Genomic DNA, 21,032 nt, shown 5'->3' on the forward strand with positions numbered 1-21,032 from the left:
GGCCTGAAAAGGGCATGGGGAGGAGGGAGGTCCGGGTTCTGGGTGTCGTCTCTTTGGAGTTTGTCACCCGAATGAGGATGAAGTGGTTTTTATTTCAAGAAATCGGTAGAAAAGAAAGCTCCGTCGCTCCAAAGCTCAGTTGACGGGAAGAGGGGTGTGCCGCTGCGAAATCGAAAGCGATCACCCCAAAGACGGGTGAGCCCTAGCACCCCGCGCTCCCCCGTCCCCCTAGGTAGGTAACACGGAAGAGATGGGGAGTTGGTGGCGTCCAAGACTGAGGAACGGGAGAAAGGATGGATCTGCCACGATAATGTGCACCCTGGGGAAAGTGAAGCACGCAGGGAAAAATAAAGCAAAGGCCGGCGTAAAAAAAAAACAAACTTAGGAAAAGCGGGTATGGGGCGAGAAGGGTGGACTTTGCAGATGGGGGGCAGTTCACTCTGGAGAGCGGGGCATGGCCTGGAGGAGGATGGGGATGGGATGAGAGGGATCTAAGTGGCGGAAATGTAGAAGGGGTCTTCATTGGGTTAAATGCGGAAGGTAGAGGTCTGCCGGGAGTAGCGTCTGCTGGAAGGTTCCACCTTAGAGGTGGGGGTACCTGTGTTGCATGATGGGGAGGGAGGGGTTTACAGTGGAAGAGAGAAGCGTGTACGTTGGCGGAATTGAGGGGTCAGAGGGTGTGCACAGAAGCTGGGGAGACGAGGCGGGGTCTAAAATGGATTTGGGAGCGAATTCTCGCTGATTTGGGGAGCCCCTCTGGAGGATGGGAGGAGGCCCATTTGTACCCCAAGGAAATACAGGTGAGGGACCTGCGCTATGGCCCCGTGAGAGGACCGTCTGGGTGTGGAATCCTCGGCCCAGGTGGGCCTGGGAGGCCGCCGGCGCCCAGGAACTGCCCTCTGTACGCAGGTCGGACCATGGCTACCCCAAAGCCGAGGATCCTGCCCTGGCTAGTGTCGCAACTGGACAGTGGGCAGCTGGAGGGCGTGGCATGGCTGGACGAGAGCCACACGCGCTTTCGCATCCCTTGGAAGCACGGCTTGCGGCAGGATGCCCAGCAGGAGGACTTCGGCATCTTCCAGGTGCGCAGGAGCCAAGACTCGACAAACACGGGGCGGGGCGGACTCCGAGGGCACTGGACCGAGAAGGCGGGGTTAGCACGTGGGGGCGGGCCCTCGCTAAAGCCGGCAGGTAGGGATGGGTGAAGTTAGACTGGGAAGGGGAGAGGTTAGCAGGAGAGCTGGCAGGGTGGGAGGGGCCGGGTTCAGGGACTGGAACCGGGAAAGTGGCGTTAGAACGTGAAGGAAATGCATCCTAGGGGTTCAGGGCTCGGTGGGAGCGGGGCTCTTGGATATAGAATTCTGGGAGAACCGGTCTGGGAACATTAGAGGCCAGACCGGGCCCCAAGCTTCGGTTACTTACCACCGTATTAAGATACACCAGTGGCGCTAAAAAGAGAGCGGGGTGGGCGGTTGTGACAGAGTTAGACACGCAGTAGGACCCGGAAGGCTTGCTTAGAAAAAGGTTTTGAAAGGTGGGAGGTAATGGGGACTTGGGGTACAGAGAATGGAAGTTTGGGGATGGAGCCGTGCGGCGTTTGCACGGGCCAGGGGAGAGGAGGTGTCAGGATGAGAGGACGCGGGGTTAGGGCTCCCGGCCCGGCTCTAACTCATCCTCCCCACTATTCTGGTACCCCCCATCCTCCAGGCCTGGGCCCAGGCCAGCGGTGCTTACACTCCTGGGAAGGATAAGCCTGACCTGCCCACCTGGAAGAGGAATTTCAGGTCTGCCTTGAACCGGAAGGAAGTGTTGCGTTTAGCGGAGGACCGGAGCAAGGATCCCCGTGACCCGCACAAGATCTACGAGTTTGTGTCCTCAGGTGTGCTGGAAGTGGGGCTTATCACGGAGGGATGGGATTTTGAGAGTCCCCAGCATCTCTTCTCCACTCACCAGCTTTCTCGACAGGAGTTGGGGACTGTCCTGAGCTGGACACCTCTCCAGAAACCGATGGCAGATGCAGTACCTCGGATACCCAGGTAAGAACACGCCCAACCCGGCTGCCGTCAGTCGGCTCCACCTCCTCTCTGCGTCCCCGCAGAGCCGGTCAGGCCTCATCATTTCCCCTTGGGCCACGGCCCAAGCCTCCTCCCTGGCCTCCCTCCTCTCCCCCACCTGACCCAGAGCTGACCCCATCACTCCCCTGCTCGCACACCCATGGCTTCCCAGCACCCGCAGGAGAAAGTTCAGTTATCGCTAGACATTTGAGGCCTTAACACACCTTTCCTTGCTTTCCTCACTTTCCAGCCTCTCTGAGAACTCAGAAACTCCCCGCCCTTGATCTTGCTGATGTCTGTGCCAGGGAAAGTCCCCACTGAAGTTCTGCCCAGCCTTCTCTGCCCAGGTCTTGCCTGCATGGAGCCAGATCCTGAGGCAGGAACTAGCTGTTCTGCTCAGGCCACTGTAGCGCCCAGCAGCTTACCCACACGTGTACTTAGCAGTCTGCGCCCACGGCTGCCTCTCCCGTAGACTGGCAGCCCCTAAGAGCAAAGCTCAGGCCTGTCCTATCTCTGGGTCCCCACACTGCCGACCACAAGGTCTAGTCCATGGGAAGGCTCCAGAAATGCTATGGAAATGCCCAGGTCCTTTTTTTCTCTCCAGGAAGACATTCTAGAGTTACTGAGTGACATGGCCTTGGTCCCAGGTCCAAATGAGGGGCCCTTGAGCCTGGCCATGGCCACTGAACAGCCCCCCCAGCTCTTGCTGAGCCCCAGCTTAGACATCCCTGCTCCCTGCCCAAACTCAGAACCCCCTGAAAACCCACTGAGGCAGCTCCTGGTGCCTGAGGAAGGTGAGTGCCCGCGGAAGGTGACTTCCCGCCATGGGGTGGGTGGGGCTGGGGCGACGGGCCCCCTCACACTCTCTCAACCTCTCTCCACTTTCACGTTGCTGCGGCCGCTGCTCAGAGTGGGAGTTCGAGGTGACTGCCTTCTACCGGGGCCGCCAAGTCTTCCAGCAGACCATCTTCTGCCCAAAGGGCCTGCGGCTGGTGGGGTCAGAAGCAGGGGACAAGGCACTGCCTGGGCAGCCGATCACACTGCCAGACCCTGGAGTGTCCCTTACAGACAAGGCCGTGACAGGCTACGTGAAGCGTGTGCTGAGCTCCCTCGGGGGGGGCCTAGCTCTGTGGAGGGCAGGGCAGCAGCTCTGGGCCCAGAGGCTGGGGCACTGCCACACCTACTGGGCCATGGGCGAGGAGCTCCTCCCCAGCAGTGGTCACGGGCCTGATGGCGAGGTCCCCAAGGACAGGGAAGGAGGTGTGTTCGACCTGAAGCCCTTCGTGGCAGGTGAGCGGGGCGGGGTCTTAGCGCCGCTGTGGGAAGAGCAGGGCCTGTTGGGTCCTGCGGCTCTGCCTGCAGTTCAACCTGGGGCAAGGGACGGGACTGCTCGGGCCCGTCAGATCTGGGGGCTGTCTCCTCTCTCCCCTACCTGCCTAGAGCTGGTAGGAGGCAGTGTCCTCTGCACAAAGGGTGCTCCAGGAACCAGCTGCCAGTCATCATCATTACCAACTAGTGTGGCTGGACAGACGCAGGTCTCCCGTAGGGCCTGGCTAGCCAACAGTTTCCTTTGTACTGTACAGTATGGTATCCACTAGCCACATGTCGCCACTAAGTACTCAGACGTGGTCAGTGCAAGTGAGGAAGTGAGTTTTTACATTTTGTTGCATTTTCATTAATTACAATTTTAACAGCCGTGGTGGCTAATGGCTGCTTATCAGACAGCATGGCCGTAATGGGTTAAAGAGCAGCGACTGGAAACCACCGTCTGTCCCAGAATCACTGCATCCGTGGAGGAGCTGAGCCCCCTCCTGGGCCTGTTACCTCATCCTCAATGCTGAGGCTCTGGGTGGGGAAGGGACAGACCTTCCCACCCTACCTTGATGGGAGGGACGGAGGGAGGAAGAATGTTTACGTTTGTGCCAGAATTGTGGGGACTTCTCCCAAGTCCACAGCCCCCTGGTTGTGGGGGCAGAGCTGTGTCGGGCTTTAAGTCAGGGGAGAAGTTAGAGTTTTACTCAGGTTTTAGGGAGAGGGTGGGTCGAGGACTTCTCATCCCTGACTAGGCTCCTGGGCCCCCAGATCTGATCGCCTTCATTGAAGGAAGTGGACGCTCGCCACGCTACACCCTCTGGTTCTGCATGGGGGAGTCATGGCCCCAGGATCAGCCATGGATCAAGAAGCTTGTGATGGTCAAGGTGCCTGCAGCCTAGCCCCCTGGAGCCACGGGGTGGAGCTTCCAACGGGAATAGACTGTTTCTAGGAACTACAATTCCCAAAGCCCCTCTGAGAAACTATAATTTCTAATAAGGAGTCCTTGCAACCACCATCCCTCATTCCCAGGAGCTTTTGGGTGTCCTTCCCATGGCCTCACACCTCTCTCTCCCACATCTAGCCTGTTTTGGGCTCTTAAAACCGTGTGGGAGTCGGTGGACTACAAGTCCCCGCAGCCTCTGTGAGAACTACAGCTCCCAGGAGTCCTGACCACAAGCTGCTCAGCCCAAACTTCTGGGAACCCTTCAGCAGCCTCAGCCCTACAAACCTCCTCTGGCCTCCCACAATTATGACTATGGGAAAACTGCAAGTCCCAGCAGCTCTGGGTCTAACGGTTCATGCTGGGTTGCGGTGGATCGCGTTGGGCGCTTCCCCTAATGGTGTTTCTCCCCCACCTCCTGCAGATCGTTCCCACGTGCCTCCGGGCCCTGCTGGACATGGCGCGGGCAGGGGGTGCCTCCTCCCTGGAGAACACGGTGGACCTGCACATTTCTCACAGCCACCCGCTCTCCCTCACGGCAGACCAGTACAAGGCCTACCTCCAGGACCTGGTCGAGGACATGGATTTCTAGGTCACTGGGGAGGCCCTTCTCCCTCCCCACGTCAACCAGTAAACTAGTTCTTGCCACAGTCACCACGTGTGTGCGTGTCTGGTGTTGAGCGTTCCCAGGCCAGTTCTGACCCAAGCTGGGCATGAGTTGTCCTGGTCTGCCACGACGCAGGTGCTCGCTGTGTGAGGGCCAGGCACTGCGTAGGGGCAGCTGACACTACCTCCTTACCTCTTCCCAGGGACCTGCTGAGGAGGTGACGGTCATCCCATTTTACAGACCAAGACACTGGGGCTTGGGAGAGGAAAAATAGTCACAAAGTAGGAAACACAAGCTGGTCCGAATCCAGTTCTGGCTTCAGAGCTGCTCTCTCGGGGAGGCCCAGGGCTGAGTCTGGGATCCCGCCTCGCCTCAGGAGCTCTGCGCCCCACCCACCCGACACAACCACCTCGACCCCGCCTGGGTTCTGGGTCGTGGGCCTGACCGAGGCCAGCACCGCCCTGCCACACCACACGGCTCCTACTGCGTCTCGGCTCCCTTCTCCGTCTCAAGAGAGTGATGTGGTCACTCCAGCCTCTCAGGTCTGGTTAAGACACAACCCAACTCGATGGGGGACAAAGATCCTGGTCTTGGGCACATCCAAAACAGACAAGTAGCACCCAGGTGCCCTGAGCTTGGCAGACCTTGGCCAGTGGGACCCCCACGGCCATCACCACTGGTCTGTCACCGGCAATAGCTTACTATGCACCGGGGAATGTTCTAGGTGCTTCACCTGCCTGGGTCTTAATTTAATCCTCAATGCCCGCTGTACAGACAAGGAGACAGGCCCGAGGAGGGGAACGCACTGGCCCCAAGCCACGTAGCCCGGTCTCCTGAGAACCAGCCTCAGACTTGGGCTAAGCCCCCAGCATGTCCCTCCCTACCCTTCCCAGACGGGTCTCTCAAAAAAAAGACCTAAAATCTTGGGGCTCGGGGGCAACATTTCATGAAATCTTTAATGAAACGGGAGAGGCACGAACAGAGGAGAGGGATGATGGGGACAGGCTCGGGGACGAGGGAAATGGGCACGGGACTGGGCAGGGGGCTCTCCTCTTCCCCGCGGCGACCCTCCCCCAATCATCCCACTGACTCGGGGAGGGAAGCGAGGAGGCGGAGCCATAAATACGTCCAGAATTCCAAGGAGGCGGAAGGAAGGGGGGCTGGGTCTCAGAGAGGGGGCAGGGGCAGGCCCGGGCCACCCTTGTCAGGGGGCCCTGGCTCCTTGGGCGGCCGTGGGGGCCCCGGGGGGTCCCCTGGCTTGCGGCCGTGCTTGCGGAAGTAGCGGTAGCGTTGGACGTAGGCCCGCACCAGGTTGCTCACCTTCACTGGGTTGATCTCCCCACTTTTGCTGTGGCAGATCTGGGGAGCGAGGGGCAGCTGTCACCGCCGGCCCCCCAGGATCTGTCCACCTAGACTGCTGAGCGCAGCTTGGGACGCGGACAGGAGCTGCTCCCCCAATGTCTTTAGTTATCCCCCGATGTCGGAAGAGGCCAGGCAGGCTCAGGGAAGTCTCGTCACCCTCCACACCTTCCAGACCGAGCCACCATCCCTCGTACATCCGCCTGCACGCGTCCCTCTCGCTTCGTCCCTCCCACTTCGGCGTCTGGCCCCCTCTGGCCCACCTTGTGGACGGCCTTCCTCAGGATGTCCTTGTACTCCTCCTTGGTGATGTCCTTCTTCTGATAGTACGGCTTGATGGCCAGCTTCACCTCCTCCACCGCCCGCTCCTGAGTGTGCAGCTTCTTCAGATACTGGCGGGGGTGGCGACAGGGTGGGAAGAAGGGACAGATCAGTTCCTGAGGAACCCCTGGCTCCACTCGCTGCCTGCCAGCTCCGTCTCCCTGACCACGCCCCTCCTCGTGCTAGCGGAAGCCCTGTTTAGGGTCTGCCCTGTGCTCCCCTGGCCAGCTCTGGGCCTCTGAGTGTCACTGAGCATGTCCTCTAGGCTGGACTCTGGCTGTCCCAGGTGGCCATGACCAGGACACATGTCCCCTGCCTTTACAAAGTTCAGTCGGGTGGGGAAACAGACATTAACCAAGCAGTTACAACTGTTTTAATCAGATGCTATGAGGTTTATACTAACAGCAGCAAGAACGTGTGGCAAAGCTCTTCGATGGGCAAGTGAGAAGACCCAACGTTGGCCCAGCTCCTCAGTGGCCAGTGGGGCCGAGAGGCGCTGCAGGTGTATGGGCGGGGTGGGAAAAGCGGACTGGCTAAGCATAACAGGGAGGCAGTGAGGTGAGCCTGGGGGCGGCTGGCATTTCAGAGTTCAGGGCATGGAGCTGGCTCGTTTGTGCTGGAATCCTGGCCGGAGAAGGGACTGAGTGAGCCCCCTGTGGGACAGTACTTGGGGGGCTGAGGCGACACACGTGGAGGCCACAGAAGGAGCCAATCAAAGGGAGCTATGGCTGTTCTGAGGCGATGGCTGTGGGGAGAGGACAGGGAGCAGCTGAGGGAACCCCAAGCCCACGGGAACGGAAGAACTGCGCCCCTGCCTCGGCCTCAAGTGAGCTCTTTGCATAAGCCACCAGCCAGGACATCTCTGATGGGGGCGCGCATTCAGACCAGAGCTAGACATAGGGGAAAGTCACTCTGAGAACCAACCCTGGGAGGTCACCCTCCTGAGCCAGGGCCAAGGGAAGAGTAACCTGAGGCCTGGCAAGGGCAGGACACTCCAGACGTCAGGGCCATCCCCGACAAGATGACAACGAGCGCAAACTGTGGGCTGAGCTCCTGGGCTGCGTGGGAAGCGCCACTGCCAGGAGAGCCACGGGCCACCCGGGGCGAGTCCTCAGGCCTCCTTACCTAACAGGAAGTGGATTTCTAAAGGGACACGGGTTGCCTCCCACAGCCGTCTCAGATGTGGCGAGGAAGGACAACAGGCAGAGGGCAGACCAGGGCAGCCTCACTGGCTGAGCAAGGAACCTGCTTCTGGTCGCAGGTTCCATCCTGTCCTCATCCTACAGCCCGTGGCACGTGTCATGAGCCAGTGACCATCACAGCTGTGCCCCTAACACCATTTCTCACAAGGGGCTTCATATGGGGTTTCTCCCACTTTCCCTCTGGCACCGTGCACGCCCTGTGCAAGGGTGGGCAGTGCCATCAACGGGCAGCTGCTGGACCATACGAAAAGCCTCCAGACCGGACCGAAAGGAAATCGGCCAGAGGCCTGGGAGAAGGAACCACAGTAGTGGAAGAAGCTGTGTATGTTTGCCCAGCACCCACTCTTGAACTATCCATCAAGGAAATGCTTGGTTTGCGTCTGTAAACCGCCCTCCCTGACAAGGGAGCAAAACGGGAGACAGAGATGTGAGCAAGCGAGGGGCAGACTACGCACTGTGTGCGTGCGTGTGTGTTCACGTCTTCATCTGTATCTCCCTGTATTTATGGACGTGTGCACGTAATTTCCAGTGATTCTGCCCAGCACCTGTTTCTCGTTCACCTATTCAAGTGAAAGTTTAGTTCCTTACAATTTAATGACCTCAGGTTTTAAAAATAAGGCCCAGCTGTTGGCATCGGTCTGCCATTCTCCTTGGGCCCCCGCATCTCGGTATCTGCTGCTGTTTTCTGCAAAACTGTTACCATCGACCCACCTCTCCCAAGCCCAGCTCACCTTGTCTGTGTCCCCACGTCCCTCAGAGCTGCTGCTGCCCTCTCTCTTCTCAGATGCTGCAGCCAGCCCAGTAGGGGTAGGAGGGGTAGAACCGCAGCCCCCCAGGGGGAGGCTGCCCGGGAGCAGGTAGCTGGAGGGGCCCGGGGGCAGACCCAGAGAGGTGGGCACAGGAGCTGGTGTCACCCCTAGACTGGAGGGTGGCTTTCTGTGGCTGAGGATCTGTGGAAGAGGATGGAGGATGAACAGAGATGGAGAAGAGGAAACATGTACCCCTATTATACCCACCCTGATTTCCCAACAGTCCCAGGACAACAAGCTCCTCTTCTGGCCAATACCTTGCCCCAAGGCCTGCTGGGAGTTGTAGTTCCTCTCTTAACCCGCGGCAGGGGACAAGAGAAGGGGCTGCGGGGACTCTTCCCCAGGGGAGCCCACCTGGTTGGTGGCCTGGATCAGCTCCTGGGCTTTTGCTCGGCTCGCCAGATTGGCTTCTTCCATTTTGAAGAGAAGTGCAGTCACTGCAGGAGGTGGAGAGTTGACAGGGAGACTGGGGTTGGCAGAAGAGATGGTGAACCTCACCTCGCCACCTGCTGCCATCTCCCACCCTGGGCCCCTGGTCAGGCCTTGAGGCCTCAGGCTAAGAACTAAGGGCGCCTTGGACACTCAAAGAACCCGCCCACACCTCCGATGTGCCTGGGACTCAAGTGTATGCGTGTGGATGTAGCCGGGGTCGCTCGGCGACAACGTACGGCAGAGATGAGGTTGTCTCCTGAGACCCGCAGACAGTCCAGCCCCTCCCTCCATCTCTGTGGTCTGGCAGAGGCTACTGCCATCCACTAAGGGATGCTGCTCCCTGTCACCTCATTCTTTCGGGTCCCTCCACTAAGCCTCTCCCAGGTCACCTCCGGGAGGACCCTCAGGACATGTCCCAGGCCTCCGGCCCTTGCTGAGCGGGCCACCCCCTGCTCCTGCCGGCCCTTCTTCCATCACGCCCAAAGAGCTAGGAGCCTCCTGGACGGACTGATCAGCCCTCGCCCACCGTGGCTCTCCCAGTCCAGGTCGCTGCACACCCACCCTTTCCAAGGCATCCCCATTGCCACCAAGTCTGTCCCCGTATGACCTCGTCCTCACTGATCCTTTCGGTCCGGCACCCCCAGGGGACACTCACAGGCCAGGACACCACTGGTGGTGCAGTCCACACCAGCGGGCAGGTTCCAGGGTAGGGGTGGGGGCAGCGTGGGCAGCTGGGAGACTCGGGTGGCTGGCCCGTCCTCTGCTCCTGAGTCACCGGCTGTGGACCCTGCGCTAGGGGCGGTGCTTGGGGCGGCTGCGGCTGTGCTGGTGGCCGTGGTGGTGGCGGGCTGCTGCTCTTCCTCCTCTTCCTCCTCCTCCTCCTCCTCCTCTTCCTCCTCCTCCTCCTCCGCCCCACCTCGGACCCCTGCCTCCTCAGTGGCCTCCTCAGGCAGGAAGGAGACCTCGGGTGTCTTACAACTGCTATCCACGGTCTGTGAGTCTGGCGTGAGCGCAGGGGGCGGAGGGGCTGCCTTGGGGGGTGGGGTGCTGGGGGCCTTGGCGGCCCGCTCCTCCCCAGACCAGGAGGTCTCCTCGGCCCCCTTGGCTCCCGCCGCCTGGCTGCAGCTGTCCGCCTTGGACTTCTTCAGTGTCACAGAGCCACCGGTGCCCCCGCTGCTGGCCCCACTGCGAATCTTTTTCCTGGTCTTGGATGGCTTGGTCTTTCCCTTGGTCCCCTTGGCTTTCTTGGCCCCAGCCTTGGCCTTGACCTTGGTCTTTTTGGGCTTGGTGCTGCCCGGAGCTGCTTTGGCCACCTCGGCAGGGGCCCGCTCGTCAGGCTTGAGGAAGGGAGAGCGGCTCTCACGGTCGCGGCTGAACTTGACTCCGATGGAGCCCAGGCCGGCCGACGCGGCCTCCTTGGCCGGCGTGGTGCTGCTGACGCCCTCTCGGATCAGCACCGCCACCTTGGACTGCAGCTTCACCTTCCGGGACGACGAGGACGAGGACGAGGACGAGGAGCCCGAGCCGCTGCTGACGGGGGGCTTGGGCGGGGGCCCTGAGGAGGGCGCCAACTCCTTGGGGGGCCGGGCCTTCTTGGATGACCTGTCCCTGTCCCTGTCTCTGTCCCTGTCCCGGTCCCGGTCCCCACCATCCAGCGCCTTCCGCCGGGATCCCTTCTCCCGGGAGGAGGAGGACGAGGAGGCGGCCCCGGAGCGGCGGCGGTCCTTCTCGCTGCTCTTGCCACCCCGCTCCTCGGTGCTCAGACCCTCGGAGTCGTACAGAACCTCGCGTTTGGGCGACGAGGCCGGGGCCGGCGAGGGGCCTCGGGGCTCAGACTTGTCCGGCCGGCCCACGGTGATGGTCCGCTTGATGGCGAAGAGATCGTGGTCTGTGAGGTCCTGGATGGAGGGTGGCACGGCCCCCCGGCGGCGGCTGTCCCGCTCCCCGCCCAGGGAAGCTGAGCCGGAGGGCGCCTGGGCGGGAGCCGGGGCCTTGTCACTGTCCCCGGACCGCTTCTCACCCCTGGACCGCGACCGCTTCTTTTTCTTTTTGCTGCCGCCGCCGTCCCGGTGCTTGCCGCGGTGCCGCTCGCGCCTCGAGGACGACGACGAAGACGTGGCCGGGGGCGGGGAGGCCGAACGCCGCCGCCGCCGCCGCTTCTCCCGGGAGCGTGACCTGCGGCTGCCGCCGCGGCGGCGGTCGGGGCTGCGGGAGCGGCGCCGGGTGGAGCGGGACCTGGAGCGGCGGCGGGCAGAGGACGAGGCGTGGGAGCCTGGCTTGCGGTCCCGGGAGCGGTGCTTCTTGGAGTCCCAGGGGGAGGCCGGGGCCGGCGGGGCGGGCGTCACGCCCGACGAGGACGAGGCGGCCTCCTTGGCCTCGCCGCCGCCGCTGCGCTTGCGTTCCCGCCGCGACTTCTTGCGGGCGGGCGGGCCGGCGGGGGCCGCCGCGGCCGGCGAGGGCGAGCGCTGGCGGTAGCGCTCCCGCCGCTGGGTCAGGATCTTGCGGCGCAGGTCCAGGCCGCCCCAGCGCGCGTCGGCGGCGGGCGGCGCAGGGGCCGGTTCCCCGAGGTCCACCTGCAGCGCGCCCTCCCCGTCAGACTCGGCGTGCAGGGACAAGAAGTCATCCCCCTCGGGGGCCCGGGGCGCGGGGGGCGGGGGCGGGGGCTGGGCCGCAGGCGCCGGCGCCCCGGGAGGAGGGCGGGGGGCCCGGCCGCTGGCCCGGAAGAGGGACAGTGCCATCCTGGGCTCCTCCTCGGGCTGGACGATCTCGCCCTCCTCGATCTCCGAGTCGCCAGGAGGCAGCAGCGGGGGCGGGAGGGCAGCTCCGCTGGCTGTCACCACCTCCACGGAGACCGTGCCTTCCCGACGGGCTTCCGCCTCGGTCCCCACCACGAAGACGCGCCGGCGGGTGGCTCCGTCGGCCCGCGTAGAGTCCGCCTGCGGTGGTGTTCCGGGGGCGGCAGTCGACTGTGGGGGCTGGGGCTCCAGGCGAGGGCTCTCGTCCCCTGGGAAGTCCTGGCTCAGGCTGTTGTCGTCGTAGATGCCCGCCAGGGTCTCAGAGATGCGGCTGAGCGCTTCAGACAGGCTCCTCCTCCTCCTCTCCTTCCTCCTCTCTCTTCCTCCTCCTCCTCCTCTTCTTCCTCCCTCCTCCTCCTCTTCCTCCTCCGGGAGGGGTCCTCACGACGAAGGGTTGGAGCCAGGGTCAAGGTCAGAGATTTCTGCTCCGGAGCGGGTGGTGGGGAATAGGCCTCGGCCCTGGGTGGCAGGATGTTTAATCGGGGGCAGGAGGGGGCTGGGGGCTGGGGGGTGGGGGGGAGGGGAGGAGGAGAGGGAGAGGATGATGAGGGGGAAGGGGAAGGTGAAGACGATGCAGAGGAGGGCGCTGGGGGTGGGGCAGGACCCCCGTCGCCGGTGCCCAAGGTGAGGAAATGGCGGGCGCAGGTGGGTCGAGAAGAAAGAGACTGGGGAGAAACTACGGAAGAGCGGGAGACAGAGAGGCACGGTCAGCTGCGCATCCCTCCTCCCCGGCCCCCAGGCAGACCAGCACCCGCCCACGCTCCCAGCACCCACACGACACTCGCTGCACCGGCAGGCACTGCTCCCGGTGCTTTACGTGTGTCCACTCCTAGGATGTTCCCAACAACCTCACACCACAGGTACTGTGACCCGAGGGTCCCTGGAGGAAACTGAGGCACAGAGAGCTGGGGTACCTCCCCCAAGGGCACACGGAAAGCAGGGAGGAGCCGAGGTGCCCACTGGGCAGGCTGCACCCCCACATCCCCAGACAGACGGGGACCCCCGGCCCCTGGCCGCCCTGACCGCTGATGGTGGCAAGGCCACCGCGAGGGCTTAGGCCGAGGCAGGAGGGCAGGGGCGAGCCCAGGCTGCCTGTGTGGCCACGCTCGGGCCTGCTGCACCCGCTGCCTCCTGCAGGAATGTAGCCCATTTGATAGAATCGAGGGAAACTGAAAAGGCGAATTTCCTCTCCAGAGCCTGGAAGGGGCAGAGCAGAGGAGCCCTGACAGCCTGAGTCCCCACCCCGCACGCTCCACTTACGCGACAAGCCCCGCCCAATGGGCTACATCTACTCAGGACTCGGAGACACCACCAAATGGTGACAGGGATGACCAGTGTTCGCTCCCTCCTACGGGCCAGCCGACAGGCGTTCCCATGTCCTCTTGTCTGCACTCCTGAGACGCTGCTTTCTAAGCGCTTGTCTCAGTGGCGCAAGTCCCACCCCGTGCGGGTGGCCAGCAACAACTAGGACACACACGTCAGGGTCCAGAGTCCCCTGTCAACCGCACATAGCTGCAAGGACCTGCCACGGCTGTGGACAGGGCCTGGGAAGCCCGGGGTGGAGAGGACAGCTGCAGCGCCACCTCCCAGTCTGGATCCCAGGCTCCGGCCCTCTCTCGTGACCTGACTGTGGGCAAGTCACTCGCCCTCTGTCTGCCTCAGTTCCCTCACCTTACACCGCAGGGTTTGTGTATTCATTCGACATTTTTATCAATCACCTATCTGTGCCAGGTGTTGCTCGGGGTACTGGGAATAGAAAGGTGAACAAAATAAACAAAATCCCTGCCTCCGAGGGGCTCACATTTGAGTGGGGAGAGAAATATCAACGTGCCAAGCGTAGCATCTGCCAGCTGCTGAGGGCTCTGGAGGAAAATAAAGCGGGGGATGATGACGATGGGAGCATTCAGACCACACAGGGAGGAGAGGACCAGACTGCGCCTGGCCCGCGTGGACTCCGTGAGTGTAAGCTCCCACGACCCCGCTCGCTAGCACTGCCGCCTGAAGGAGGAGACAGTCCACTGACTTCTTCATATAATTTTCACATGAGATTATGGGCAAGTTCTTTTTCCTAATCTTAACATTTTCCAAATGAAGACCAAAAAACCCCTTGGAATAAGGAAATAAAACACAACTCCTAAAAACAACTACCAGATTCTAGGTACACCTGTACCACTTAAGGCCCAGGATCCACGTCTGGCTCACCATCTGTTTTTCTAAATAAAGTTTTATTGGGACGCTGTCCCTCCCATTTGTTATTCTCTACAGCTTCTGATTTTAAAGGAAAAATACTTTTGTAGACCCGTGAGACTGAGGCGGGCCCTCACTACCGTGTCCCCCGAGACTGATGGATGAGTCCACCTGCCACTATAAAGGAAAAGCATGGAACTGGCCCAGACAGGTGTGCGCCGTGCTCTGCAGCGAACACGCTCGCAGCCCGCCCACCGCTAGCCATGCACCTTCCAGCTCCACATCACCCTCAACACTAAGTCCACAAAAGGGAAGTCTGAGCCCACGGTTCTCATTGGGATCAGTGGCGGCAGCATCCCAGGGGAGTTGATTAGAATTGCAAGTTCCTGGGCCCCGCCCCAGACCCGCTGAATCACAGACATCGAGGGTGGACCCAGTGACCTGTGTCCCTGGTGATTCTCGTGCCTGCTGGAGTCTGAGAGCCCCTAGTCTACACTGTTCCTGGGCTCACGACTGTGGTGGGGTTGGGGGGATGGACTGTCACCCAGGCAGGCACACGGCACAGAAGTCAACGACTGGGGCTTTACACTCAGACGGACTTGGACTCGGGGCCCAGCACCCTGACTAAGCAGATGACTGCCACCTCAAGCAATCTCCCTGACTTTTCTTCTCTGGCAGATGGAGATGCCAAGGGCTCCCTCCTGGGGAAGATAAATCCCCACGCGGCTACCCTGACAGGTAAGACCCTGGGCACCGAGCGTCTCGCGCGTGCCGGCTTACACTCACGACTTTGCGTACATCTGTACGTACGTGTGGCCTTTACTGCAGTGCAATAGGAAAAGAACGTTAATATAAAGATTCCGTCTAAATGACGCGATCGTTGCTACTGTCATCTCTAACGACAGCTGCCTCCCCCACAAAACCAAGGCCGGCCACTGGCCCAGCTCTGTCCCGGCCGCACGTACCCGTTTTGCCCGTCCTCCAGGCCCTGAGCCGGGGCAGCAGGCTGGGCACCGGCAGGGGAATCGGATCCCTGTCCCCAATTCGAACCTCGGCCACCAGCTCCAGCATGTCCTCACTTCTGCAAGACAGAGGGATGAGCGAGCCCCGGGGTGCTCCCGGCTCCCGCCCCAAGCTTCTCCCACTCCGGCTGCCCAGCTACTCACTCGCCAGGCCGCAGGTCCAGGTGGCTGGGAACCCAGGTGTCTGGAGGATCGAGGACACTCACCACCCCGGCCAGGAAGCTGTCTGCAGCCATGTCCAGCACCTGGAACACGGAGGAGCTCCGCCCTGTCCCTGATCACGTGAGGACCCACGAATCCCATTTCCCCAGGCCCTGACCTCCTGAGCACAGACATCTGAGCCCCTAAGAACATGCGGGGATGCAAGCAAGTCCCTCGCCCTGACTGCCTCCGAGACCTGAGGCCAGCCCCAGCCTCCCCCACTGGCCCTGATCAGCAGCCCAGATGAGGGAGTCTGGGTCCCCAAGCCCACCTCCCCACCTCTGGGACCCAGGCCCCAGCGCCCTTCCTCCGCTGTCCCCTCACTCACAGTAGCCGTGTCAGCTCCCCCCGACTCCTGGGAACGGGAGTCTGAGCGTGGGCTCCGGCAGCGCCTCCACCGAAGGCCATGACACCGAGAGCCATCTGGAGAGAGATGTGCGCGGGGGATTGGAGAGGGGACTAGACGCAGGGACCTTGTGAGGCAGAGAGAGGAGCCCGCCCCAGCTCTGGACAAGGGAAGCACGCTCCTGCCGACGCCTGCCGGCTCCCCCGCCTCCAGCCACCGCCGCCTAACGTGGGTCCCAGCAGGACTTCCCCGGTGTCCTTCTGGGGCTCCGTCTCTCTCACTCTTTTGACCTCCTAGCTGACCCCAGGACAAGTCAGCTCAACATTCAAGCCAGGCTGTGACCCGGTCCCCACGAACCGCTCCTGCCTCCCCTCCCGCCCCGCTGCCCGCCAGCCCCTAAGAACCGTAGCTCAGTCCTGCGACGCGCCACTGTGCGGTGCTCCTGCGGTCACCTCTGCCTCTCAGGCTTTCCTGTTTTACCAGACAACTCTAACCTGTCCTTAGAGACCCAGCGCACCTGTCACCCACTCTAGGAAGCCTTCCTGGGCCCTGTCCCCTCCACACCAGCTTAGCTGGGCCTCCTGCCCTCCTGTGCCGTGACTGAATCTCCCTCCTCCACCAGACTGTGGGCCCCTCCGAGGCAGCTGCGGGGCTTCCGACCCATCTTTGGCTCTCATGCCAGCACAAGGATGGTACCCAGGAGGCCTCAGAAGAGTGTGTATGAATGAAATCGGGATAAAGAATGCAGAGATAGGGCGGGGAGCTGCGAGGAACCGGAAGCGGCGTACCTTTCTCATTCGGCAGACGCCCCTGCAGGGAGCTTCCCACAGCCTGCTGAATGGCCCGCTAGAGAAAAGATGGGGTGTGAAGGGGGTGGAAAGAAAGGGTGGCAGTCAGGGGACTCGTGCAAATGGTCACAAGCTCTGCTCCTGGGAGATAGGCATTCTAGACACCCTATGACCAGACTCGAACCCTTCAGAGGAGCCGGGAGTGCAGGCCCCCTGCCCCTCCTCCCCCTGGGGCCCAGGAGGTGGGCCCTGGCATCCAGACTCCCAGCCCCTCCCTCCCTTGGCCACAGATGTCCAGCAGCCTCACCAGGATGAAGGCAGTAGGAGAAAGCGTGGGGTCTCTGTCTGGCGGGCCATCGCCCCGCTCCTCGCCCGACTCCTCTGTCTTCCCTCGAGACTCATCTTCTTCCTCCATGGTCACCTAGAGGTTGAGGGGTGAGAGTCTGCAGTGCAGGCCGGCAAGGCCAGGATGGTGGCAGGGTGTGTGTGGACGGGGATGGAAGCGAAGGATGGACATGAAGACCTCGAAGCCCCAATCAGCATCCTCGTCAGCGCCCCTCCTCTCCCCCACCGCAGCCCAGTCCTTAGGAGCGCCCTGGTCCAGCGCACACACTGGAAGGACAGGAGCAATTCTCTCCGCTTGTCTGGATTTCGGCTGCCTCTTCCATCAGAGAGGTCTTTCCAGCCTTCCATTTGGACACCCTGCTCCCCAGCTCCCACAGCTTCCCCCACAACCAAACTGAAGACCTTCTGGGTCACCCTTATGGGAGCTAACCCAAAACCAAGATTTTTTTTCTGTTGAGTTGTGATTTCGAGTAGTATGTGCCACATTTCAAATGTTATGTGGCAGTGTGCTGCCTGCATTTCAAACACGACGCAACGTCCTAAAACATCAATCTTCCTTGATGGTGAGGGACCAAAAACAATTTATTTATACACATGATATAAGATGAAGTTACGATAGCGGGATCGAAACCGGTCTGTCGCTTTTAAAATGAAAACACTGATTTCAGAAAGGCATGCTGTCCACCAGACCCCGAGGGGACGTCGGGTCATGGCCCATCTGCCTACTGTATGAAAGCACGGCTCAAAGGTCATCCTTCAGACAGGCGGTTGTCTTAATTAGAGCCTCAAAAACCAGGAATGTTTCAGCTGCAGGTTTCCCCACGACCATTGAATGTGCTACTCTGAAACAACTTCCGGTCTCACAGTTCCTAGAAAGCGTCAAACCCCTAACCCCCAACTCAGTGTGCTTACCTGTATCTACCTCAGAGAAAGACTGTGCAAACTGAGAAGGAGACACTCCTGCCAGTTAGCACAACCCAGTGCTCAATCCAGAGTAAAAACGATCATGATTGGCCTTTAGGGCCCAGGTCTCCCCGACATGACTCCCCCACCCCTCCCAGCTGCATACCTGCAAATGAAACACCTCTGTCCTGGTCTCCCTCCTACCAGATATTCAAGCTTTGCCAAAGCTCCCCCATGCAGCCTTGCAGGTCTCTAAAAGCCTGAGGCTCCCTCCCTAACTCCCATGACACCCATCCTGATGAGGGACAGTTCAAGCCCTGGAGCTGCTCTCCCGCACCTCTGGGGGAAGCAAGAGCTATGGTGACTGTCATAGAACATGCTTATTCAAGGTCTGCTGACTAGACACACAGATCCCAAACCCTCTGCCTTAGGAAGATGCTCCCTTGCCCATTTATACATGCCCCAGGCTCTGCAGACACACCCCGCGGCTCCTCACATCTTTTGGACAGAGAAAGTTCTGCAGACATTACTGGGTCCCTCTAGACCAGTGATTCCCCAACTACGGGTTCTGACAGCAATACAGTGCTATTTTTATAACAAATAGCTTGTTATAAAAGCTAAAGCGGACACATAGCAGTTCTTCACAGTAAGTACATCGCAAGTGGTAAATGGGAATATGAACGGGACATGAGTATTAGTTAAATATCTACATCAGCAGGCACCAGGTCTCAATCAAAAATGTATTTTTTACTGAGATCAAGGTCAAAAGAATTTGAAAAGCACAGCACTAGCTGATTTTAGATGATCCTATAAACTTTCCCAGACTACTGTGGACTGAATTCTAACTCGCTCTATAGCCCCAGGGCAATGTGGAATTTTAAAGTATGTTTCATTTGAATTACCTTCTAAAGTGCAAGTACATTTGAGCTCGGAAATTTTCCAATACTCTCCTTTGTCTTAATCTCCATCTGAATATCTGGCCCCAAAAGGCATTCGAATTTGCTCCAGGCACAGAAACTGCACTCTAGCAGGTACACTTAAAGCCACCTAGATGGTTCCAGGTCCTTCTAACCGCCCCAGCCTGCTGTCACCCAGATCAGACTCTCCCCAGACGTTGGAGAACCATCCTGACCTCTCAGCGCATCTCAGTATCTGCCTCCCTCCTTTGGTGGGTGCACCCCACTCCTAAAAGACTTTCTAACCCAGGAAGTTCTTTCGGGCCCGCTAAATGGCTCCAGACCCACGTAGGTGAGTGGCATCCTCAGGTCACCCCATGTAGACACTTCCCAGCCCCAAGAGACATACCCCAGGCTCTAGAGATGGCTCTGCAGATACTCCTCAGCTCTTGCAGACCTCCTTCACCCCTGGGACATATCTCAAGATCTCAAGATGGCCCCAGAACCCTTTGAACAGACCCTAGCCTCTGGTCAGCCCACAGACGATCAACAGTGCCTACAGAAATGACCCGAGCCGGCTATATGACAGAGGGCAGGCGCCAGTCTCGGTCCTGGCCCTGTGGCTGCCCCCGGTTCTCACCGGGACGCCCCGTGGATGCCCCCCGGCACCCAGAGACGCATCCCGGGGCCTTGAGAAGGGCCCCGTTCGGCGCCAGGATCCACCGCCGCTGTCGGGCGGGAGACCGCCCCGCTAAGTCCTCCAGGCCCCGCGGCGTATGGGGAGGACCCCAGAATAACTAGCGACCCGACTCCGCCCCGCCCACCCCGATAGGCCCGAGCCCCGCGGTCCGGACCACAGCCGCCATCTTACCCCGCCGCTCGGGCTGCGGCTCCGGACCCGGCGCGGGGCGGGGCGGGCTGGGGTGGGGGTTCGCGAGCAGAGGGAGGAGAGGGGCGGAGCTAAAACGCCGCCGAGCTTGCCGGGACTTCAAGTACCGAGCACGGTGCCGTGAAGCCTGGTGGGAAAGCTCCGGACTCAGTTTCCCAGCAGTCAACGGGGTACATGGGCAGGGGTGCGCGCGACGCAGGCCGGGAGGCGTAGTCCGCGCGTCGCCTCCGTCACGCGAGGATAGCAAAGAGGTGAGAGGTGAAGTGGGCGGGGCTGCGGTAGCCCGCGATGAGGCCCCACAGCACTCTGCGCGCGCGCGGAAAGAGCTGCGGAACAGGAAGTGATGCAAAGTGCACTCGGCTCAACAGATGCAAGGGAATTGTAGTTCCGCGGAGTGGGCAGTAGAAAAAAGGGTGGACTGCCTGGGATTTGCGCCGCCGCATTCTGGGACTCTCGGAATTCTGATTCCCCAGTCCCCTCTAAATTTGGAACCAAGAAGCCCGGCCCTACAGCCTCCTCTTTTAGGATAGAAAAGTCCAAATTCTGATCCGTCTCACTCGGCAGAGGAGTCCAGACTCCCATTTCCCTCGTTCCTGGGATTCAAGAGTCCGAGCCCTCTTCATTCCTTGGATCCAGAGTTCAGGCCCTCAGGCTTTCACACCATTCCTGGTCTCTAGCTCGAACTTTATAGGAACAGAAGTGGTCAGGCTCCCCACCCCAATTCCCTCGGGATCCAGAATTCTGGGTTTCTAGCCCCTCCAACCCCCGCACCTGAGAGTCTCCCTTTCTTATGAAACATGGGTAATCCTAAGAGTAAGAATCCCCAGATACCCTCTTCCCCGAGACACAAGCGCAGGCCTTCAAACTCATTCCCTCCTAGGGCCCTCAGCTTCCTCCTCCTTCAAAGACCCAGAAATCCTGGCTCTAGGCCCTTCGTGACCCGGCCATCCCGGCTTGGGCGAGCTGGCTCATGGATTAGGAATGCAGTGATCTCACAGCCCCTCCCTGCCCCGTTACCCAGCTGTACCCCTCCAAGGCCCCAATCCCCTCCCAATCTGTCTTCCGCTTGGCTGGGACAGCGGCAACCGGAAGCCTGGGTCCCTTAGCGGGCAGAGACTCCGACATCCAGCCCAGACGCCCGGGTCGGGAGTTTGGCTAAGATCCCAGGACGGAGGTGGAGCTTCCCCTCAGGATCTGCTCCTTCCTCGGAGCGCGCCTATATACGGCCGCGCGTGAGCCGGTGAGTCCCGCCTACTAGAACAAGGGCCTCGCGGAGGGTGCCCTGAGACGCTGTCGTGCAGTTTTTCATTTGCATAGCCCCTCCCCGGGTGAGCTTTCCGACCTGTCTGCCGAAAGAATGAGAGTGCTTATTAGCATAGCCCCGCCCCCAAACGACCCACCAGCCCAGAGCGCGTGGCGCGGTTCTGGGTGGACGCAGTTCTCTCATTAGCATATGTCCGCCCCTATCGGAATTCCCCTTCTTGGCGAACGTCGTTCCCTGGCCCTTATTAGCATAGCACCTCCTTTTCCCTGGCCTCACCTCCTCCGTAAGTGTCCCGAGACTTGTGCCCAGCTTGCCGGAGCTCATGATTATGCAGTAGTCTTATTAGCGTGACCCGCCC

At 60.5% G+C, this 21,032-nt stretch overlaps 2 protein-coding genes across 5 annotated transcripts; one reads left to right on the plus strand and one right to left on the minus strand.

Moving 5' to 3' along the window:
• The first annotated feature begins 7 nt into the window (after positions 1 to 7).
• IRF3 (interferon regulatory factor 3) lies at positions 8 to 15,244 on the plus strand. 4 transcript variants are annotated; one of them, XM_039878641.1, is made up of 10 exons: positions 10 to 232; positions 910 to 1,082; positions 1,708 to 1,879; positions 1,966 to 2,036; positions 2,659 to 2,848; positions 2,964 to 3,344; positions 4,137 to 4,252; positions 4,733 to 4,900; positions 6,314 to 6,318; positions 15,233 to 15,244. In XM_039878641.1, the coding sequence occupies exons 2-8, from the start codon at positions 918 to 920 to the stop codon at positions 4,898 to 4,900; spliced, it is 1,263 nt and encodes a 420-aa protein (XP_039734575.1). In that variant the 5' UTR covers positions 10 to 232; positions 910 to 917; the 3' UTR covers positions 6,314 to 6,318; positions 15,233 to 15,244. The 4 variants fall into 4 exon arrangements, 3 of the variants coding, with proteins under 3 accessions (XP_039734576.1, XP_039734575.1, XP_039734574.1); XR_005656304.1 differs by lacking the exons at positions 6,314 to 6,318; positions 15,233 to 15,244 and having other exon boundaries at positions 4,121 to 4,252; positions 4,733 to 4,962; XM_039878640.1 differs by lacking the exons at positions 6,314 to 6,318; positions 15,233 to 15,244 and having other exon boundaries at positions 4,733 to 4,962.
• Positions 5,846 to 21,013, minus strand: SCAF1 (SR-related CTD associated factor 1). The gene is given in 12 exon segments (XM_039878639.1): positions 5,846 to 6,274; positions 6,538 to 6,666; positions 8,529 to 8,747; positions 8,961 to 9,043; positions 9,694 to 12,252; positions 12,255 to 12,509; positions 14,986 to 15,101; positions 15,187 to 15,287; positions 15,572 to 15,666; positions 16,378 to 16,435; positions 16,685 to 16,798; positions 20,951 to 21,013. Coding segments are annotated over 12 exon segments (3,969 nt in total). The 5' UTR covers positions 20,999 to 21,013; the 3' UTR covers positions 5,846 to 6,082.
• Positions 21,014 to 21,032: the final 19 nt, after the last annotated feature.

Source organism: Pteropus medius, unplaced genomic scaffold (assembly GCF_902729225.1).
Source record: "Pteropus medius unplaced genomic scaffold, Ma_sr-lr_union100, whole genome shotgun sequence".
NCBI lineage: Eukaryota > Metazoa > Chordata > Mammalia > Chiroptera > Pteropodidae > Pteropus > Pteropus medius.

What these genes read in the sequence shown, in the direction of transcription:
- IRF3 (XM_039878641.1), top strand. Translation starts at nt 918, where the DNA reads ATGGCTACCCCAAAGCCGAGGATCCTGCCCTGGCTAGTGTCGCAACTG. An exon ending in CTACGAGTTTGTGTCCTCAG is followed by an intron (nt 1,880 to 1,965) that starts GTGTGCTGGAAG and finishes CTTTCTCGACAG; the next exon opens with GAGTTGGGGACTGTCCTGAG. An exon ending in CCTGAAGCCCTTCGTGGCAG is followed by an intron (nt 3,345 to 4,136) that starts GTGAGCGGGGCG and finishes CTGGGCCCCCAG; the next exon opens with ATCTGATCGCCTTCATTGAA.